The sequence below is a fragment of the Eptatretus burgeri genome, chromosome 17, assembly GCF_056783735.1.
Source record: "Eptatretus burgeri isolate ZD-2024b chromosome 17, Ebu_testis_v1, whole genome shotgun sequence".
NCBI classification, from domain to species: Eukaryota; Metazoa; Chordata; class Myxini; order Myxiniformes; family Myxinidae; genus Eptatretus; species Eptatretus burgeri.
This window is the reverse complement of record NC_140977.1, coordinates 3,785,747-3,808,655: the sequence shown is the minus strand read 5'-3', so window position 1 is coordinate 3,808,655 and position 22,909 is coordinate 3,785,747. Positions and strand designations below refer to the sequence as shown.

The window sequence follows — 22,909 nt, the reverse complement described above, 5'->3', positions numbered from 1 at the left end:
CGCCAATGTGGCCCGCACTGCACAACATTCCCCTGCTCGATCGCAGCTTCGCTGGCCGTAGAGAGGAGAAGACGTTCACCATCCGTGTGGAATCCGCTGCTGCCCGCGAGAGCCGAAGATACCTTGTTATGGATAAATCCATGCATGTTTCACGCTGTACGCACGAATCCGCCATGGCCCACGTGGTCAGTGCTCGCGTTCGCCCGGTTCTGCTAGCGTGTGCGCGGGGCGAACACCGATTATGTGTCAGATATTGAGGAAATACGATACAAAGTTGCGAGCGGTGCAATCGTGCCCTGCTTTATACGACAACAAAGTCGCGAGCGGTGTACGTGTCTGCCTTCGAGCACATTCCATACAGTGCGCGTGGTTCGGCCATTACGCACGTGGCCAGTGCTCACATCCGCACAACTCTGCTCGAGTGTGCGCGGGGCGAACACCAATATGTATCAGATATTTGGTTGAAAAGGAACGCGCTGCTTTTACTTCGCACACTCTCATCCCGCCCAATATGGCGTGGAGTCTCCTTTATCGGCCTCAGTACGCGTTTTGTGCAGCATGGGCGTCGTGCTGGCTGTGTTTGCTGTGTTGTGAAAAACACCATTCGTGCAACCTCTTAAGAGATATTCATTCGTATGACTTTTTAATGCAACCAGCAATCTTCCCCAGATCATCGGAAGCTGAAGTCGACAACCCCGAACTGCCAAGTGCACTGTATGACTCGCCACACACGTTGGGTTCAGGGCTCGCTTGGGAACGGGGGCTTTGCGCTGTCAATGCTCGTGTGTCATCGTTTCCTCGCGGCGGCGCCACACGCGCTGGCCTCTGTGAGGGCCCATCTCACAGCGAAGGCGCACATGGCTCAGATTTACCTCAGGAATAATCAGAAAAGAAGAGTAGGGACGAAATGAAGAAAAAATGATGTCAGCAAACCGAGCTCTGAGATCTTACAACGCACACCCCTGTTATCCCGCTAGATAAAAGGGAAGGGACTATCTACACGTATATTAATGGAATAACTGTCTTGAGACCACTATCTGTTGGATGCATGTGGTTCCGAGAAACGCAACACTACCCCCCTCCCTTTTGCGAGACTCGACCCGAGTCGTTAACGTTCATGTGGCATCCAGGTGTAGGTTCCCCTAATACGTTTTACCTACGAATCCCTGAGTGCAACATTTGAAATACATGTCCCAAAAAAAAATAACCTCATGCGTTGCATAACTAAACTATATATTTATATATATATATATATATATATATATATATATATATATATATATATATATATATATATATATATATATATATATATATATATATATATATATATATATATATATATATATATATATATATATATATATCTCGCTCTCTCGCTCTCTCGCTCTCTCTGTTCACATCAATAATCTTGTTCAGGACGTAAGTCCAGTAACGCCTTCGTCCAAATCAACTAACATGGTAATGTCCAAATACTGTACACCCTTTCATCATAGGATGAGATCACGGTTACTACGGGGTCCTTCATACGAGTGCGAAGGTACCAGTCCTGTGTTTTGGTCCCGATGACATACAAATCAAATTCTTTATTCAGTCTCTTTTTTTGTCAATCACTAGCACATCTTTAATCATCATGGAACAAACCACTGAAATCATGAAATGTGATCTTAATTTTAATTACAATTAAACGAAATGAAGAAACGATCCTTCAAAATTCATATTCTTCTAAACACCCTTAAATGAGGCCGTTAATCATCTTCAAAAGGGGTGTTTGACTTTACCCAACCACCCAAATTTCATTCATGCACTCCGTTGGAGTTCCCTTAGTATGCATGGAAAGTTTGGGGCTGCTAGGTTTCATGGTTTGGATCTATGGAGTGTGTGTGCGCGCACGCGCACATTGTTCATTGCAATAAATTACGTTTTGTCGTTGAAGTAGAATATCTTTTTAATTGCCAAACTTCTTCATTTTCTTGTTTATGAGCAAACCTGGTGTTGGCTTAACGGTTAAGGTGGTCGACTTAATATCTTAGGGTCTTGAGTTTGAGCCCCTGTCGTGCCGTTAAATAACATGGCGCGGATTGACTCAGCCTGCCATTTTTCCAAGGTCAGCAAAATAGGTACCGGTTTACTTGAAACAGGGGACACTGCATCAGCAGCATGGCTGTGCTCCAAGCAATGATGCAACCAACAGCCACAGGTTGCATACAAACTAGCAATTCTTGTTTATGTTGTTGGAGCTTTGACCATTTTTTTTCAATTTTGTATTCATTCAATCTCTTTCCTGAAATAACATGAGATCACATTGTTTGCAGGTCTGGTTCATCCGGTGAAGATAGAAAATTTTCAAAGTGACTTCTCTCAGTGTTCCCAGGATGCTTTGAGCAATGAGTGTGCAAAGCAGGAACCTTGTGATTCTCCTCCCGGGGAGGCGAAGAATGCTTCTCAGCTGTTTGAAGGTAAGCAGAGCCGTGCACAGAACACTCAGCACAGCTCTACTTGATTTTTTTTATTTTTTTTTTGTATACCTTGGTCGAGGCTCGTATGAGAGCTAACACACAACTCACAGCAAGGAGGCATGAGACAAGAGGGGCGGGAGTGGAAGGGACAAAACAGTGGGGAGCAGACACATTAGGTGAACTGTGGAAGGGAGAGGGATGGGGATGGGACGGGGAACATGGCGAAGAGAAGATGGACATTTCAGGGACTTTCAGGAAGGAAAGCAGGAGAAATGAAGGAAGTGGGCTTGGGTGGATTATCGGGGGTAGAAAAGATCGAGGATTTGGATGGGGGAAGATAAGAGGTGGTGGTGAACAGCTGTTTTGAAAGCCTGGAGGGAAGAATGGGAAAGAATAGAGTGAGGAAGTTTATTCCAAAGGCGGGAAAAAAGAGGAATGAAAGAGTGAAGATGAGCAGTGATTCGTGATTTTGGTAGATTTACCAGAAGGGGGTTGTTGGCGGACCTTGAGCGCCCTGTGGAAATGTGGTGGGGACAAATCGCAGAGAGAGCAGGGGGGCAAGGCTGGAGAGGAGTCGGTAGAAGACAGAAAGACCACCGACCAACCTGCGGTGATTGAGTGAGAGGCCCAAAGACTCAGCTTCATTGCGGGAGATGCCGATGATCTTAAATGCCCTGGTTTCGACAGCATTAAGCCGAGAAAGGTGGGAGGCAGGAGCACCAGCCCAGAGGGGAGAGCAGTACTCCATCAGGGTACGGACAAAAGCTTTGTAAGTGGTCAGGAGCTCAAGAGGGCCGAGGAAGGACTTAGCACGACGGAGGATTCCCAGTCGGCGACTGGCTTTTGAGGCGAGGTTGGAAATGTGACTTTCCCAGGAAAGGTCATGGCAGATAGTGAGACCTAGAAGCTTGAAAGAAAAGACTTCTTCCAGAGGTTTGTTGAGAAAGTGGATGGGGGGGTTTTGTTAACGGTCCTTTCGAAGAGACATAGTGAGTGTGAGATTTGTCTGGATTGAAAGACATGTTCCACGTGTTGGACCAGTTTGTGATTTTATCCAGATCTGCAGTGAGCGAAGAAGCTGCTGCTTGCCGGTCTGAGGGATGACAGATGGTACGGCAGAGGGTGGAGTCGTCGGCAAAGAGAAATAGAGGATTTTCCAGAGAGTCTGAGAGATCATTGATAAAAACCAGAAAAAGAACAGGGCCCAGAACGCTACCTTGAGGAACTCCAGCCTGCACAGGAAGAGGGGATGAAAGAACTCCATTTAGGGCCACACGTTGACTGCGACAGGAGAGGAAGTCTGCGAGCCATGAGTGGAGATGGCCTTGAATACCATGGGAAGAGAGTTTGGTGAGTAGGGCAGGGTGCCAGACTGTGTCAAAAGCACGTGATATGTCCAGGGATACGGCTCGGATTTCCTGTCTGGCATTGAGGACCTCCATCCATTGATGGGAGAGCAGAAGCAGCATATCCAGGGCAGAGTGACCTGGTCTGAAACCAAATTGATGATTGGAAATCAAGATTGGAAATCATTGGATTTGTTTGATTAACGACGAAATGCTGAAATTCTACATCATATCGATGGATGGATCTGCTCATACAGTGTGCATCTACTCAACCTTGTTCCTTTAACAAGGACATCTGTTGCGCTTCATGTACCAAGCACATTTTACATACCTTGTTTTTATGTTGGTTGTTTAGCATTTAGCAGGAATCTGAAGCTGAAAGTTTGAGATTGTTTCATCAATGCACACTGTCATCGATTATTAAAACTTCAATGCCAATTAGGTTTATCAGGATAAGTCGATCTGACTTTTGGAAAGGATGCCATGGGATCTTTAATGTCTACCAACGAATACTGGCAGATGGGACGTTTGTTTAACGTTCACCTGAGGGACGGCACACGCATTGATGAATCGACTCGACTCTGAAACACCGGGGAGACAGTCAATAGGCAGGTCAGGATTCGGACCAAGGCTCGACAGCTTTGAGGCGAGTGTGCATACCTCTTGGCCATCCTGTCAGCCCTACAAGTTTAATACATAATGGTGATAGAGACGTGGGAAGTGAAAACAGAATAAAAGGAAACCGAGACGAGTGAATGGTGCCCTTTCATTGGTGTTAACTATCTCCGCTGCTATCCTAATGCTACTTCAGCAACAGGTCGGCCCTGTATAACGTTGCTCCATTTAACATTGTTTCGCTTTATTGCTCTTGATCAAGTAGGGAGAAAAGATTCGCTGTGAATCGCAATGTTCCACTTTTAAGTCGCGACGACGTGAAGTCCAATTTTGAGTCGTGCCCCCAGCGAACAACTTTGAATGGTGACGTAAATAGTTTTGCTCCGCAGCGTGTCTTCCAACCTCGATCTCGCTCTGCCGCCAAACACGAGTCAAAAATGGTCAAATTCTTTGAGGTCGAACCGAAGCAGGAAGAGAAGCCACAATGTCCACACATCCGGGTTAAGCTACAGTTCCATCCATGGATGAGTATGTGGACATGTATGCCCCTTCGTCCCCATAATCCACCACACTGTAGGCAAGCTTCACAACCATTTCTGAGTGTACATGTTATTTATACTAAATATGAAAATATCAACTTACACTGTCTTTTATTGCAGAAAATATTCCCGAGTTTGGTCCCAAGGAACATAACTAGCCCTTCTACATGGATTCCTATGTGGGAGTTGTGCCATGCAGCATGGGTGTGGGGTAGGTCATGGCTGCTCACTGCATGCCAAAGCACATGGCTCGCATGCCGGTCACGTAACCTCCACCATGGTGCTCCATACCGCTGGCCTGGGTGCAAGGAGTGTCCCTTCACAAACCACAATCTCTTCCTTTGCATCATGTTCACGTACCTTGTGCTTGAGGTGGCAAAAGCCGCTGCCTCCACCTCCTGATCGACCTCTGCTGGTTCTTGTGGCACGGTTTCACTTACCGTTTGCACCTCAGAGGCTCGCACAACCTGCACACATCTCTCGCCCCATGTGCCTCAACTTCCTCTGCCAGGGCCTGTTTTAATTTCCTGGCCCATGTTATTAAATCTTTCACCGTTTCACCTCCACTCTGTTTTAAATTATTTTATCTCGCGCTTGGGCCCTATAGTCAATCGATCTTCTAACTCTGTCTCCCGCTCACTTTCCTTTATCTCCATCTCCTGTCCCTCTTTACTCTTTACTCCTGCCAAACCCCTCTACTTTACCCCTGGTTTGAATGACAGCCATTATATGCTGTGTGCCCCGCACACACACACCAAGTCTGCTGCCCTTTTCTCCTGCTTGATCCTTTCAGCTTTTAAGTTTGCCAACCACCTGTCCTGGTTGGCATTCACCTTACCCCACCCAGCCAACATTTCAGCTATCGTGCCATTCACCTTATCAAACATGCCTCTCGCCTTTTTCCCCTCCTCTGGTATTATGCCATATATGTTTCTGGGGGTCCCTGGGTTAGCTTTGTGGGAATCAGAGGAACTCCCAGGCAGTAAAGATGTCGATTCCATTACACCCTCAACAGATCCCTCCTCCATAATATCAACCTGAGATACAGGGGTGTCCAACCAGCCTACACCCCCCCCTCCCCCTGGTCCTGTCCATCTTTACCCAACATAGCGATACACTGTCACAAGTCTTTTTTTCGCTTACCATGCTCCACAATTTAGCTTCAAGGATGTGGTTTCCCACGCATCGGGTCCAATCTCACTCCCGACACCAACGTGATGATCGTCGCTTCTGGATAACTCCAAAAGGACGGCGAGTCTTTGAAGACCACAAACGCCATTGCAACCATCCATCTCGGGCCGGCTCCCCATGCCTGGCATCGCGTTCCCTTCACCGGTGAGATGATTGTCACGGATAGAGTATCATGCCCACAGCTTTGTAACGGATGTTAATTGACCGAGCTAACCAACGTTATTTGCCGCTTCCTGTGATCTATGAGCCAAAGCTGGGGAATTAACCCCTCAGTTGCCTTACGCCGCAATCAAAACAGATGGGAGAAGTCCAGACACATTCTTGATAAACAGGGTTTTACTAATCAATACACAAATTTACAGAGGAGTTTCACAAGCAAGTATTTACAGAGCACATGTATATTTCCACTTATCCCCTCTGAACATTTGTTCCATCAGATGCCAGGTAATGAACAGGTAATGTTATGCCAGGTAATTAACTCTGTGAACAGATAATGGATGCAGCCTCATACTGTCACTTAACACTTTAACATTAACATTGGCACCAATCATACATCAGACATGGCAGGAATAAATGGGCAAGGGCAAGATGGAGAGACAAGAGATTGAAGAAGATGGGGGACAAATCGAGCTCCTGCACACCTTTGTGCTGGCCCTTTTGAGCTAATGCTGCCCAATAGTTCTTGCCCAATAGTTCTAGATGTTCCACTGGTCTGGAGTCCTCATGTTCCACTGTGGTCCCTCTCTCCATGCCGCCAATGTGCTGTGCCTCTCTTCCTTAGAAGGGCACTCGGGGTTATGTGCATTGTGACACGAACTTGGCGCAGGTGTTGGCAGGACTGCTCGGCATTGACAAGGTGAAGGGGTCCAACGACGAAGCCAGATAATGGGAGTGCAGCAAACAGGATGCAAGGCAAAGGTGTGCAAGGGCAGGATGTGAAAGGTGCGAGAAGGAATGAAAGTGAAAGATGTGTGAGAATGAAAATGCAAGTGAAAGAATGTGAAAGATGAAGTTGGATGGACAAGAGCCCATACTGATCATGGTGTTCCCCCTTTTATCTCCAATTTTCCCTCTCCCCTTGTGGTTCCCTGCTCATTTCATTGGAGGAATCGTGGTTCAGGGGGACCCTCTTTTCTCTCCGTGATTGGCAGATTCGCTATCCCAATCCCAGTGGCAACTCGGGATTGATTCTGTGGATTGGGTGTGGAGTGCTGCCAAGAACAGGTTTTGGCCCGCTGTCACCCTTAATGAAGACGAATGTACTATCTCATGCAGACTTCTTGGCATGAAACTAGTTGGAGGCAGTTTGGAGAGATTTGTTAGGAGATTGGGGGAGAAGGGCAAGGTGGTCTGTGCTGTGTGCAGGGAGTAAACGGCTGAGAAGCGTGTTTTATGTGCTACGTGGTGCAGGGCAATGGATGCAGACCAGAGCGGAGAAGCAGGAAATAACACCCATCTATATACTCGCAATGCATATCTGCTTACATTAACATCGCACAATTAACTAACCAAAATACGATGAAATAACTAGCGGTACAACATGAGAGTGACTCGTACAACCTCGAATCCAGAACATAACAATATGTAGGTTCTGCCTTGTGTCATGAGTGCAGACACAGGGCTTATTGAAGATTAAAACGGAGTGCATTATGCTTTTCATTTTTTTGTTTTTATGTCTCTGCTGATTAAGTCGCCGGAAGCATTATGTTTTCGGGTTGTCCATCCGTCCTTACGTACATACGTCTGTCCGGCCATGTTAATTTTCTCTGTTTTCTCTGCAACCGCTTACTCAACCGACACTAAATTTTCACTATACGTGCGACTATTCATGTAGAATGTTTTAATGATAATTATGATGCCATAGGTCACGTGGTGTGGCAGCCATGTTGTGAAAAAAAAATTTGACCTCTGTCTCTCCAAAACCACTTCATAGAAAAAATTGAAACTTGGCACATGTGAAGTACTCCCTTTGGGGAACAAATGTGTTTTTTTTTTTATGATGGTCATAGGTGGCTTCATTATGACATCATAATTGCATACAGTGCGTCAAATGCTTTATCCGATTAGGATGAAAAATTTTAAGGGTCATATTGGGATAAATTGTATGGGGGAAAAAAATAGATGACATCATTGGTCAAGAGGTTTGGCAGCCATATTGTTTTTAACATCTCCAAAAATCATCTTCTCTGAAAGGCTGAACAGATCGAGGCAAAACTTTACAAGTATGATCGCCTATCCATGAGGGACAAAAAGTTCTCCACCTATGACATCATAGTCACATGGTTTGGCAGCTCTGATTTTTTTTTTTTTTTTTTTTGGAAGAATAAACCTTTAAAAATCTTCTTCTCCAGAACGGCTTGACAGATCGAGGGGAAACTTCACCCACATGTTCCCCAAGCCTTGGGCACACCAGGGTGTTCACGAATAAATAATAGGTCATGTGTCATGTCAGCCATATTGGATTAAACGAAAATCTTTGAAAAATTCTTTCTCTTGAACCACTTCATCAATCGACATGAGGTCCCGAGGATCCCCTGACGTCACCACCTGCAACACTCGTAGTCGGAGTGATATTTGGGACCCTGGTTCAAATCCCATCACCCATAACAATATACAGATTTTTTTTTTTTATGTTTCATGTAACATTGCGATGGTGATTAAATTATTTTTTTTTAATGCTTTTGTAATTGTCTTTGCAGAGAATCAATTGCAAATGGTTTCTTGTTCCACGTCAAGTTCCCAGTTGTTTGACACACGATATTCTTTCAATCAGAACATGACACAGACTTCTTATCAGGAGGTCAACAAACATAGCCGTGTTCCAACCACGAACAACAATTGTATTACGACATTCAAGAAAACTGAAAGGAATGAGAAGCCGCACAAGTGTTCCGTTTGCAAAAAGACTTTTGGCTCATTAAGATCTTCCAAGAGATGTCAAACATTACACAAACGTGAGATGACTTACAAATGTACTGTGTGCAGCAAGGAATTCTATTGGTTATCATCTTTGAAATGTCATCAAGTGAAACATACAGGAGAGAAGCCTTATAAATGTCCTGTATGCAGCAAAGCTTTCCCTCGTTTGTCATCTTTACAAGCGCATAAAACGATACACTCAGGAGAGAAGCCATACAAGTGCTCGGAATGCTTCATTGCATTTCCTGTTATCTACAAATTGAAACAGCATCAAAGAATACACACTGGAGAGAAGCCCTACACATGTTCTAAATGTAACAAAAACTTTGCTCGTTCATCAAATTTATCTCGCCATAAAAAGATACACACAGGGGAGACACCTTTCCAGTGTTCTTTGTGCGGCAAGGGGTTTGCTCGTGCTTCACATTTGAAAAGGCATCAAAGAATTCACATACAAGAGAAGCCCTTCAAGTGTGCCGTGTGTAACAAGGCGTTTGGACATTCAGAAAATTTAGATATACATCAAAAAATTCACACGGGAGAGAAGGCCTTCAAGTGTCCTGTATGCACCAAGGCATTTGTTTATCAGTCACGGTTGAAGCTACATGAAGTAATCCACACACGAGAGAAGCCTTACAAGTGTCTTGTGTGTAAAAAGGCCTTTAGTGGTCTCCGGAATGTGACGATCCATGAAAGAATGCACACGGGTGAAAAACCATACAAGTGTTCCCTTTGCAGCAAGGAATTTCTTCATTCAGGAAGTCTGCATACACACGAGAAAATACACACAGACGGAAATCCTTACAAGTGTTCTCATTGCAATAAGAATTTTACGCATTTGTCACGATTGAAAATGCATGAAAGGACACACACAGGAGAGAAACCTCACAACTGTACTGTGTGCAACAAGTCATTCGCATGTTCTTCATCTCTACATGTACATGAACGGATACACGCAGGAGAGAAGCCTTTCAAGTGCCCTGTGTGTGGCAAGGCCTTTGCGTACGTTTCATCTCTACGTGGACATAAAATAATACACACAGGAGAGAAACCTTTCAAGTGTTCTGTATGCAACAAGGCGTTTTCACATTCTTCGTATTTATACGTCCACAAAAAAATACACACAGGGGAGAAGCTCTCATGCAGGGTTTGCATCAAGGATTTTACAAATATCACAGCACTGAAAATACATCAACGAATGCACACGGGAGAGAAACCATACAAGTGTTCACAATGTGGGAAGGCATTCAATCAGCAAGGAAATTTACGTTCACATCACAGAACCCACACGGGAGAGAAACCTTTTAAGTGTCCGGTGTGCCATAAGGCGTTTAGTTCTTCATCATATTTATGTCTGCATAAGAAAATACACACAGGGGAGAGACCGTACAAGTGTTCACAATGTGGGAAAGGATTTAATCAGTCAGCAACTTTACATCAACATCACAGAACACACACGCGAGAGAAACCCTTTCAGTGCCCTGTGTGTTGTAAGGCATTTACGACTTCATCATATTTAGGTCTACATAACAAAATGCATAGAGGAGAAAGTTGACGGTGTCCTACCTTCATGGATATAAAATGCATGCACGCATATAAAATTGACCCCCAAATAGTCACGCTGATTGAGAAAGCAATGACGCTCTGAAACACAAATCTGATACCACCTCATGTGGAAGGAAAGATTGAAATCTAAACCCCAGTTTCTGAACTAAAAATTAAAAGAAACCCCAGTTTGCAATGAGAGTTCACTTTCCATCAACCATTCTTTTTTTCCAACTTCAGTGCCAACTCACCCCTCTCACCCCTCCCTCTCAAAGTAACCATCACACTCTTCCCTCTCCAAGCCTCCCTCTCACCTCTCTCAAAAACTCCCCCCTCACCTTTCTCCCTCAACTCTCCCCATTCACCCTTTTCCCACCATTCACCCCCCTCACTCGCCCTTCTCAAAGTTGCCCCCCCATCACGTCCACAAAGCTGCCTCTTTCCCCTGCCCTCTCACCCCCGTCTCATCATTCCACCTCCTCAAATCCTCAACTGCCTTCTGCCCCCTCTCTTGCCACCCCCCTCCCCCAGCGCCACAGAGCCCTTTCTCCTCCTCATCCGGCCGCCTCCCCGAGCTATTCTGCAATCCCCCACACTCTTTCACCAACCCTCCTTACCTCCACCCCTCCTCCCTTGTCCTACCCTCCCCCTCCCCTTCCACCCCCTGCACCCAAAGCCTCCTCCCTCCCTCTTCATTAACAGTGTGGACCTCAAATATCTGGGGCCTTCTCTCAAACCTTTCAGATCTTTCCATACAGGTTGCCACTGACAAACCAGACAATCTGCCTAACAAAAACTTTCCTCCCTCAAGACCTCTGACTCCCAAATATCTTTCCCTACTTACTCCCTCCCTAGTATGACAGACCTGAACCTCGTCCTGGCGGTGGAGTTGCTCTCTTCATCAAAGACTCTATTCCTCACTCTCCATGCATTGCCCTCACTCCCCCACACCCCCAGGAATACCTCTGGCTACGGCTTTCCCTGAACTCCCACCTCATGTTTATATGTGTACTATACCGTCCACCTTACAGTGATGACTCCATCTACACCTCACTATCTGAAAACATGGACCAACTTCTATCTTCTCATCCAAATTCTCTCTTCCTCATATGTGGCGACTTCAATTGTCATCATGCCAGTTGGTCATCATGCCAGTTGGCGAGATCATCATGCCATTTGGCAAGGTGTGGGTACCTCTCTTACCTGTCATGGCACTTCAGCAAAAACTTTCTGCGACTCATTGGGACTGACTCAATCGGTCAATTTCCTGACCCGGATCTCAACCAATGGTATTCTATCTCTTCTGGATCTGATTTTGTCAAATTTCCCTGACAATATCTGCTGCTCTTCCTTCGCTCCAATCGGTTCTTCTGACCACGTCCTTGTCAAAGTGGACATCTCTCTGACTGTTATCAGAGAACCACCTCAGCACCGTCAAGTCTGGCATTTCACTCAAGCCGACTGGCAGGGTCTCCAAGCAGCCATCAAACTTCTAGACTGGTCTCCCGTTGCTACTTTCTCCAATATCAACTCATCCTGGGAATTCTTTCAAAGAAACTTGCTCTCCCTGATGCACAGATTTATCCCCTCTCGTCTTCAGTTGTCCTACCGTTCCTCCCGCCCTTGGTTTACTGAAGCTTGTGGCGAGGCAGTTGTCCTGAAACAACTTGCCTTTGCCTCATGGAAAGCAACCCCAACTGAGGGTAATCTCAGTTCCTTCCATAAAGCTCGGAACAAGTGTGTATCTACCCTCAGGAGAGCCAGAAAACAACATCTTTCTCAGCTCAAGTCTGGACTTTCAAACCTCTCTCCCTCCTCCAAATCCTGGTGGCATCTAATCAAGTCTGTTTCTGGTGTATGTTCCCCCTCCATCCCCTCCCTTACCTCAAATGGCCGCACTGTTGATATCACACGTGAAAAGGCCGAATGCCTAAACTCGGTGTTTGCATCGAAATCTTGTGTCCCAAACCCATCGCTTTCTGTACCCACCTTACCCAGTCGCACCCAACTGTCCCTGGACTATGTGTCCTTTTCTCCAGACAAGGTGGAGAGCTTGCTGTCAAACCTCGACGATTCTGCAACAGGTCCAGACGGCATCAGCCCACGTGTCCTAAAAACCTGCTCCTCTGCTCTTGCTCACCCTCTCTCTGTTCTATTCACCCTCTCATTTGCTCAAGGTCATCTGCCATCTGCTTGGAAATCAGCAAACATATCTGCTCTGCATAAAAAAGGTGCAAAAACAGATCCCTGTAACTACAGACCAATCAGCCTTCTCCCAATCATCAGCAAGGTTATGGAATCCATCATCGCTTCAGACATTAAATCCTTCCTCTTCTCCAATGGCTTGATTTCCGATCATTAATTTGGTTTCAGACTAGGTCGCTCTACCCTGGCTATGCTGCTTTTGCTCTCCCAACAATGGATTGAGGTACTCAATGCCGGACATGAAATCAGAGCCATATCCCTCGACATATCGCTTGCTTTTGACACGGTCTGGCAACCTGCCCTGCTCACCAAACTCTTCCCATGGTATCCAAGGCCATCTCCACTTATGGCTCGCAGACTTCCTCTCCTGTCACAGTCAACGAGTGGCCCTAAATGGAGTTCTTTCATCCTCTCTTCCTGTCCAGGCTGGAATTCCTCAAGGCAGCGTTCTGGGCCCTGTTCTTTTTCTCGTTTTCGTCAATGATCTCTCCGACTCTGGCAAATCCTTTATCTCTTTGCTGATGACTCCACCCTCTGCTGTACCATCGGTCATCCCTCAGACCGGCATGCAGCAGCTTCTTCGCTCACTGCAGATCTGGATAAAATCACAACATGGTCCAACAAGTGGAACATGTCTTTCAATCCGGACAAATCTCACACTCTCACTATGTGTTTCCGAAAGGACCGTTTAGAAAACCGGCATCCACTTTCTCAACAATCCTCTGGAAGAAGTCCTTTCTTTCAAGTTTCTGGGTGTCACGATCTGCCATGATCTTTCCTGGGAAAGCCACATTTCCAACCTGGCCTCCAAAGCCAGTCACCGACTGGGAATCCGTCGAGCAAAGTCCTTCCTCAACCCACCTGAGCTCCTGACCACTGACAAAGCTTTCGTCCGCAGCCTGATGGAGTACTGCTCTCCCCTCTGGCTGGTGTTCCTGCCTCCCACCTTTCTCGGCTTCACGCTGTGGAAACCAAGGCATTTCGGATCATTGGCATCTCCCGTGATGAGGCTGAGTCTTTGGGCCTCTCACTCTCTCACCGCAGGCAGGTCGGCAGTCTTCCTGTCTTCTACCGCCTCCTCTCCGGTCTCGCCCCCCCCCCCCCGCTCTGTCTGCGATTTGTCCCCACCATATTTCCGCAGGGCTCAAGGTCCGCCAACAACCCCCTTCTGGTAAAACTACCAAAATCACGAATCACTGCTCACCTTCATTCTTTCATTCCTCTTTTTTCCCGCCTTTGAAATAAACACCCTCACTCAATTCAATCCCATTCTTTCCTCCACGCCTTCAAAACAGCTGTTCACCACCACCTCTTATCATCCCCCATGCAAAACCTCTATCTTTTCTTCCCTCGTTAATCCACCCCAAGCCCACCTCCTTCAAATTCCCTGCTTTCCTACCTGAATGTCCATGTTGTTTTCCCCATGTTCCCCACCCCATCCCGCTCCTTTCCACAGATTCCTAATGTCTCTGTTCCCCACTGTTTTGTCCTTCCCACTCCCGCCCCTCTTGTCTCATGCCCCCTTGCTGTGCGTTGTGCGATAGCTCTCATACGAGCCTCGACAAAGTTTTCAAAAAAAAAAATCCCAGTAGTAAAGATACGACGTGGTGTCTTACAAGGTTTCAGTCTTTCCCTCTTGTTTTGGCTGCCTCTGGGTCCACTGAGTAACCATAAATGAACAAAGACACGGATACATCTGAAATACAACAGAAAAAAATGACCAAAGAAACAAGGAAGGTAGCACATCTACTGTTCATGGATGATCTAAAACTGTTCGCCCCAAATGATAAGAAATTGACAGATCAACAAAAACTAGTAAAGTAGGACTCGGAGAACATATAAATGGAGCTTGGTCTTGACAAATGTGCCAAGTGCACATTTGTACAAGGAAAGACAAAAAGAACAGACAAAATCTCAATCGATGAAAGTACAACAATACCAGAAACAGAAAAAGCATCCTACAAATATTTAGGAATAGAACAATGCCCCCAGGTAAAACACAAAACAATGTGTAAAATAATCAGCAAAGAGTATCTACACAGAATCTTACTATAATTCACCGTCCGTCCGTCTGTCTGTTCCCAGGTACTGCCAAAACGGCTGAACCGATTGCAACCATTTTTTGGGTGTGTAATCCTGGGACTCCTTGGAGTAAAATAGGCATAAATACTGTATAATAACATGACCCCCTTGACTGCTCCCATAGGGAGCGGGTGCTTCTAGTAAGACTAATTCTGAAGTCATCCTTCTCTCCAAGAAACAAAACCAAAGCCATAGAACAACTTGTCGTGCCAGTATTTCAATATAGTTGTGCAATTATAAGCTTGCCACAATTGGAGATCAACAGTCTCGACACCAAAACAAGGAAACTTCCAACTATTCACAAGAAATTCTCCAAAAACAAATGCATACCGAAGTTTTACTTACCGAGGTGAGAGGGAGGTGGTGGTTTGATGGAGCTTAAAGGCCCAGTCACACCTTGACGTTTTAGCAAGCTTATGCCGATTTTTTGAAAATTTGTCCAAAACGCTGGTACACGTCGAATACGTTATGGGTAAGTTTTGATAACATTGAGAGCACGCTGAAAAACACTGCCATACGTCGTTGTACGCTGGCTTTAAACGTTGTACTTTTCAGTTGTCCTCAAATTTTCCATGCTTGAAATATTAAGACATGCCAGCGTATGACTCACACGTTCCGCATAACGCTGGCCATAAGTTGTAGGCACGTCACGCGATCATTGACACGCGTCGACACGTTACTTGTAAGGTACTCATAAGTCGAAACACGTCAAGGTAATGTTTAGCATACCCGAAACTTATTTCTAACCTATGAGTAATGTGTTGTACTCACGTTACGCGATCGGTGACACACATCGACACACGTTACTTGAAAGGTACTCATAAGTCGAAACACATCGAGGTAATGTTTAGCGTACCCGAAACTTATTTCTAACCTATGAGTAAAGTGTTGTACTCACGTTACGCGATCGGTGACACACATCGACACACGTTACTTGTAAGGTGCTCATAAGTCGAAACACATCAAGGTAATGGTTAGCGTCAGTGTTCCATACTCCCTGGTTTTATTTTTTATTTTTTGTTTCTTCCTTCCTTCGGTATGATGGTGATTTTGACACTTCGATTTCTTGTGCGGTTATAATAAAATATAATTAATAGGCTGCCGCTCAACGATTTAAATCATAACCGCACTGTACACTGAATACCGTCATACCGAAGAAGGAAAAAAAAACGGGAGTCTGGAACACTGACGCTAACCATTACCTTGACGTGTTTCGACTTATGAGTACCTTTCAAGTAACGTGTGGCGATGTGTGTCAACGATCGCATATCGTGCATACAACTTATTCCCATCACATGCGGAGCATGTGTCATACGGAAAGTACGTCGTAAAATTTTCAACATGTTTAAAATTACAAGACGTACTCCATTTAATACGACGTATGATAGCGTATTTTAGCGTTCTATTCACGCATACCAAACTTAAGGCTCGGTCACACCTTGACGTTTTAGCCAACGTATGCCGATTTTGGATTTTTTTTTCTAAAACGCTGGCACACGTTGAATACGTTATGGGTAAGTTTTGATAACATTGAGAGCACGCTGAAAAACACTGCCATACGTCATTGTACGTTGGCTTTAAACGTTGTACTTTTTGGTTGTCCTCAAATTTTTTCATGCTTGAAATTTCACGACGTATGCCGGCGTATGACTCACACGTTCCGTTACGCTGGCCACAAGTTGTATGCATGGTCTGCGGTTGTTGACAGACGTCAACACATGCTACTTGTAAGTTAATCATAAGTTGAGACACGCCGAGGTAATGTTTAGCGTAACCGAAACTTATTTGTAACCTATGATTAACGTGTTGTTGGCACGTTACGCGATCGTTGCCCACACGTCGACAGACGTTACTTTTAAGTTACTCATAGGCTGAAAGACGTCGGTATAATGGATCGTCCTTGCGTCAGCGTCCACGGCCACGGCCAGGACACTTATTTGCAGCATTCTTCAAACTTTTCTTCGGCATGACGAGGATGTTCACACTTCGATGTCTAGCTTGGCTATGATTCCAATTGTCCATCGGCAGCGTCTATTTAAAATAGTCGAGTTTGAGCGTTTTAACACGTTCAGAAGAAACGCTTCAAATTTCCAAACCCCAGCGTCAAAAAACAAAGGCGAGTGACAGCAATTTAAATCGTTCATGGTAAACAATGAAAATAGGTGAGTGGTACCGTTTAAAAGTCGTTGAGTGTAAAAAAAATCCAATTGTTGAGCGCAAGCGTCTACTTTCAATAGTGAAGATGCAGCCATTTAAATCGTTGAGTTTATCATTTAAATCGTTAAATCGTTAAACGCAAGTACGATCCATCATAACCCACACCCTCCCCCTCACACTCACCTACTACTGCCAACATGAACAAACTACTACTAATACTAATACTAATACTAATACTGATAGTGATACTGTTACTGCTGACATGGACATCGACTCAAAAAGGACTCGAAAACACTGTTGGGTTCCCCTTTTATGAGCAGCATTTTTATATACCAATTCCCAAAACTGCTGGGAACACGTCTTTATATGGCAGTTGTAAGCTAGAAACACGTTCATTTATTTTTTTTGTCGACCGGAAGACGTCATTGGAATACGTCTACATACGTCAATGTGTGTTGGGACTACGTAAAGAATTGGTTCAAAGCACGTCAAACATAAGTTAGAAATAAGTTTCGCATAAAAAAGACATTACCGCGACGTGTTTCGACTTATGAGTAGCTTATAAGTAGCCTTTGTGGACGTGTGTAATCGTCCACATATCGTGTGTAAAACTTATCCCCATCGCATGCGGAACGTCTGTCATACGCCGAGTACGTCATAAAATTTTGAACATGTTTAAAATTTCTTGACATACTCTACTTACTACGACGTATGATAGCGTACTTTAGCGTTGTACTCACGTATACCAAACTTACTCATACCGTATTTGACGTGCCCCAACGTTTTAGACACATTTTTCTTAGGTCGGCATACGCTGGCAAGATCGCCAAGGTGTGACCGCGATGTTGACCCTTCCATTTCTACGGCAGTTATGATTCGAATCGTTATGCGTCAGCCTTTTAATAGGCTACGTCACGACATCGTCGGCGATGCGTGCAACGTGCTATGCCTAAGTTAGACTATCGTTGGGAATCGGTTGTGTAGGCCGACAACAGGTTCAGCATTCGTTGGTATAAGTTATCTATAACATAACGAAACGTTCTGTGTCCGTTACCAATGCGTTATACATAAGACCAAGTCGCTATGAATACGTCCGAATCTTTAAAAAAAAACATCAAAAGTTCAACGTAAGCCAGCGTTTTACATACATTTTAATACGTTGCCATCGCTGGCTAAAACGTCAAGGTGTGACCGGGCCTTTACCCATACCGTATTCGACGTGCGCCAGCGTTTTAGACGCATTTTTCAGAGGTCGGCATACGCTGGCAAGATCGCCAAGGTGTGACTGCGATGTTGACACTTCCATTTCTGCGGCGGTTATGATTTGAATTGTTGTGCGGCAGCCTTTTCTAACCTACACCACGTCATCGTCGGCGATGCGTGCAGCGCGCTATGCCTAAGTTAGACTATCGTTGGGCATAGGTTGTGAAGGCCGACAACAGGCTCAGCATTCGTTGGTATAAGTTATCTATAACACAACGAAACGTTCTGTGTCCATTACTAATACGTTATGCATTAGACCAAGTCGCTATGAATATGTCCGAATCTTTAAAAAAAACGTCAAAAGTTCAACGTAAGCCAGCGTTTTACATACATTTTAATACGTTGCCATTGCTGGCTAAAACGTCAAGGTGTGACTGGGCCTTTACCAAGTGCACAAAACATCATGTGTAGGACTAGTGGAGTATGTGAAAAGCTCAACAGACTATCAGATGAGATTTGTACATGAGCAAGAAAACAACAGACCAGAAAAGGGATCTCTGATCCATTTAGTAACAACTTCCAAAAACAAGTGCAAACTAGAAGGGCACTCGGTGGAGCGCATTCCTCCACCATGCAATGCCTGTCCCATGAAAACACATCAGGCCTAATACATTTTTTGAGATATTGTGCGATATATCGTTTTTGGCCCTATCTTTCAATGGTGAAGAATCACTTTAAAAATTCTAGTCGCTGTATCCGGATCCAGATCTTCACCAAAATCTAATCACTTCGTCATCCCACACACAACCTGCCAACCAAATTTCATCCGAATCCATCCACAACTTTTTTGAGATATCCTGCACACAAACAAACAGGGGTGAAACCAAACCTTCCCTTCCACCTTCGGTGGTGGAGGTAATTATGGATACCACACTGGAAAACAAAACAGAAACAAACACAGCCCCAATGATTGTAAAGAAAAAAATTACAAAAATAAATATCAGCAGATATACTCTGACAAATGTGAGAATGACAAAAGAGCAGGAAGATTAAAAAAAAAGAGCTTGACAGGACAGGGATCGACAAGGAAGGTTCTTTGGAATAGCTGAACAGAGGTCAAATTAATTGGGATGGAGCACGAGTCATCATCAATGCCCAAGACCAAGGATGCTACACTAATGCTTTAAAGAAAATGGTGGGATTGAGTCAATCGGACAAATGCAGATTTTGGCGGTGAGAAACAGAAAGTACCAGCCACCTCCTTTCGGGGTGTAAAAAACTCATGACGGAACAGCTGTACACAGAAAGACATGACAGCGTCTGTAGAATAATCCATTGGCACATCTGTAAACATTTCAACATCATGAACAATCATGGAAACACAAACCAGATCCGATCCTCGAAAATGAACAAGTAATGCTCACGTGTGACACGATGATCCCATCAAGTGTGAACATTGCAAACAAAGCATTGTGTCCGAACATGATGCTCATACACAGAAAGGAAGTCAGCATTATTGATTGAGGTTTCGGTTCCCAATGACTTTGGACTAAATGCAACAGAAATCAGGAAAATGACCAAATACTAGGATCTGAAAAATGAGGTCAAGATGATGTGAAAATTGAAGAAAGCTGAAATTTTACCAGTGATAGTCGGGGCGACGGGAATGACAAAGAAAACCCTTACTGAGTACTGAAAAATAATTCCAGGGAATATCACTCCAAACGAGCTGCAAGTGAAGGCTGTCAGATGTTCAGTGAAGATTCTGAAGAGCTCTTGGAACAAAGCTATGAGAATGAAGTTTCACGGTTTGGTGCATGAATCACGATCCTTTACCAAAAAATAGGAGGTGGAGATTTTGAGTTCTTGGAGAACTTCCTCCCACTTTCTGGAACACGCTAATGGAGATAACAACCAATGAGAAAAATCCTACAAGTGTTCTCTGTGCAACAAGGCCAATACTCATTCATTGAGTTTCTAAAAACATTGTGATACACACGGGGAAGAAGCCCAACACATTTACATAAATATCACAGAATCCACACACAGGATTCCCAAATTCTGGCTCAAGCAACTGGATGCTCTTCTCAAGCACTGTGCTCGACCATAGAACAAGCTTATTGAATGGCCCACAGAGGGGAACACCTCCCTCATCCCAAAATCTGAAGAAACAGACTGGCTCTCAAATGTAGGCCAAGAACATGTCCACCCACAGCATTCAAATTTTTAACAGGAATCCACAGAAATGATCTACCACCACCTAACACAGCAAGAAATACAGAGTCGTAGAGATGCAAGAGAGGATGCTATGAAACAATAGACCGCCTATTAATGAGCAAGACCACACTCAAACTGCAAGTTGCAAAGCACCAAATTGTCTTCAGCCAGTATAGACGACATGGATGTAAAAATTATAGTGAAAAAAAAACATTTTTTTTTTATAGTGGTCCACATTTATGGATGGCAAAATGCATGCAAGTGTCCAAAATCATTGTCCAAATAATCAAACTGATTGAGAAACGGAAGATGGTTACTTTGAAATTTGAGAGGTCTCTATTTCACCTTCTAAAACACCAAAATGGAGGTTAAAACCAAGTGGAGAAGTATTGTCGGAATCAACAGACATCCAGTTTCCAGGTAAATGGAATCGGAACCAGAATGCAGTGATATGAGCAAACCATCAGAACGTGGTCCTCAATGTGATTCCAAAGATAAAGATGGAGACTTTGTCTCCAACAGGACTCCATTCCACCACTCTTGACACTCACTGAACGAGATGCCAACCAAGTAGAGAATTCCTATTCGGCTGGAGAAGGCTCTTTCGAAAGATGGTCCATCGATTTCTCAGTGGCCAGAGAGAGACAGGGAATCTGCTTTAAATTCCAGAATGCAAGAGCAAAATGGTTTGATTGGTATTTCAACGCTACATCCAAGTCATATGACCAATTTGCACATCAGAACCACAATGGGTTTCCACTCGGGTTTTCCTTTTGGCTTTGCTTTGCTCTGGTGTAGGTCACCATCTTTTAGGTACCAACAATTGAGGTATCAATTGCAGTTGCACTGAACAGGCTGAAGTTGTGCTGAAAAGATTATTCATTGCACCTCCTCCAGGGAGAAAGAATATGTAAACTTCACCATGACACAGAGCTCTGTGTAAAAGGAAAAGGCTGAACAAATGCAATCTGCCTCAAAAACAGCACAACATCAATTCCTTTTCATTCCATTTTTCCTGAGACAATGTGAAATGAACATTTCCCTTGGAAGAAACGAAGTAACTGATACTGTGCAGGATCGGCACACCACAACGCATTCACAGCCTGCATGTGAGACGTCTACTAAAGATGGTACCGCATACTTTGGTCTTCTGCCATTTTGATTTCCTCTCCTCCAAGTAGTCTAGCATGATGTCGTTGGTGTAGTTACTCAGTTAAGTAACGTTGTGTTGAAATGTCTCATCATGTACAACATATTGTTGATTTTTATAATCTCAAAACGAAGTGTTCTGACTGAATGTAGTTTGCTTTTTAGTGACGGTTGATAATGTTGATTCACAGTGTTTGTATCAGGTGTTTTTTTTTGTTGTTTTTTTATTGCAATTACATTCCTTGAAATATATTTGGGTGTCATAAAGTTAATTGCGGGGTGATTTATTTCTACAATATTGAGGCTCACGCAAGAGCAAGGGTACGGAGGGTATGAACGAATCATCACATCGTGGGGTAACTCTGAGATACAAGCAAGATAATGAATGAACAGGAAGAGAAGAGAGGAGGAGAGGAAATACTGCAACCTGAAAGTAAAATTATTGGGTCGATAGGGCTGATAAAGATTTTGTGTGTACATGGATGGGGGTTGTTAATATTGTTGCGGCCCGGGGTTTGAGGTTCGTCACAAGGAGAAGCACTTGGGTTCCTCCCGAATGGTCGGTCCTGAGGCCACCAGTCACGGATAACTCCGCGGCCTGGCGGGTTGCTAGTCAACCATGAACATCGATTGGTATCTTCACTCCTGGCAGGGTCCCGCTACCTCGTGCATTAATTTTCCGTTGGATTGGTGGTATCAAGGGGGGCTCGTGCCCTCGATACGTACTTTCTTTGTCTTAGCTGATCATTTATGCAGCTGAGCGGAGTTGCTGAGTATGCACCGGCAAGCATGTGGAGCCAATCAGTGGGGTAAAACTTCCCGTCTATCACTAGTACACCTTAATAGAGTCATTCAGAAACGGACAAAATGGGCAGGTTGGAAACAATGATTTATCAAAGAATTGCAGCACGCAAGTAATTTACAAGGGTCAATGAAAGCAACACATTTACAATGATAAAATACAAGGAAAAGGCACAATAAAAGAAACCACGCAACCAAAATCACAACCTCAAAAGTCTTATTTCCATTAATGCTTCAACCATTCTACAGTCTTGCACTTCGTCTAGCATGTATGACATGGGCCCAGCAGAATCACACTCCGAGGATGTTAGATAGGAAGAAAAGAGGAGGTGGAAGAGTTAAGTTCAGGGCATAGGTTCAGCCCCCAGACTTACCCCGGGCACTGTCGATGGATGGGTACTAGTCCTGATAGAGTTTGGGTGAGGGGAGGGGAGGTCAGTGTGGTGCGGTGGGTGCAGGTGGAGAGGAAAAACGTGAGCTG

At 44.6% G+C, this 22,909-nt stretch overlaps 1 protein-coding gene across 1 annotated transcript in view; it reads left to right on the top strand.

Moving 5' to 3' along the window:
• The window catches only part of LOC147009134 (uncharacterized), a 99,520-nt gene extending 76,886 nt beyond the window's left edge, over nt 1–22,634 (top strand). The window contains exons 12-13 of the mRNA XM_085862983.1: nt 2,316–2,459; nt 8,850–22,634. Of these exons, the coding sequence (XP_085719109.1) occupies nt 2,316–2,459; nt 8,850–10,624 (1,919 nt within the window). The 3' untranslated portion in view covers nt 10,625–22,634. The remainder of the gene's footprint in view (nt 1–2,315; nt 2,460–8,849) is intronic.
• The last annotated feature ends 275 nt before the right edge of the window (nt 22,635–22,909 follow it).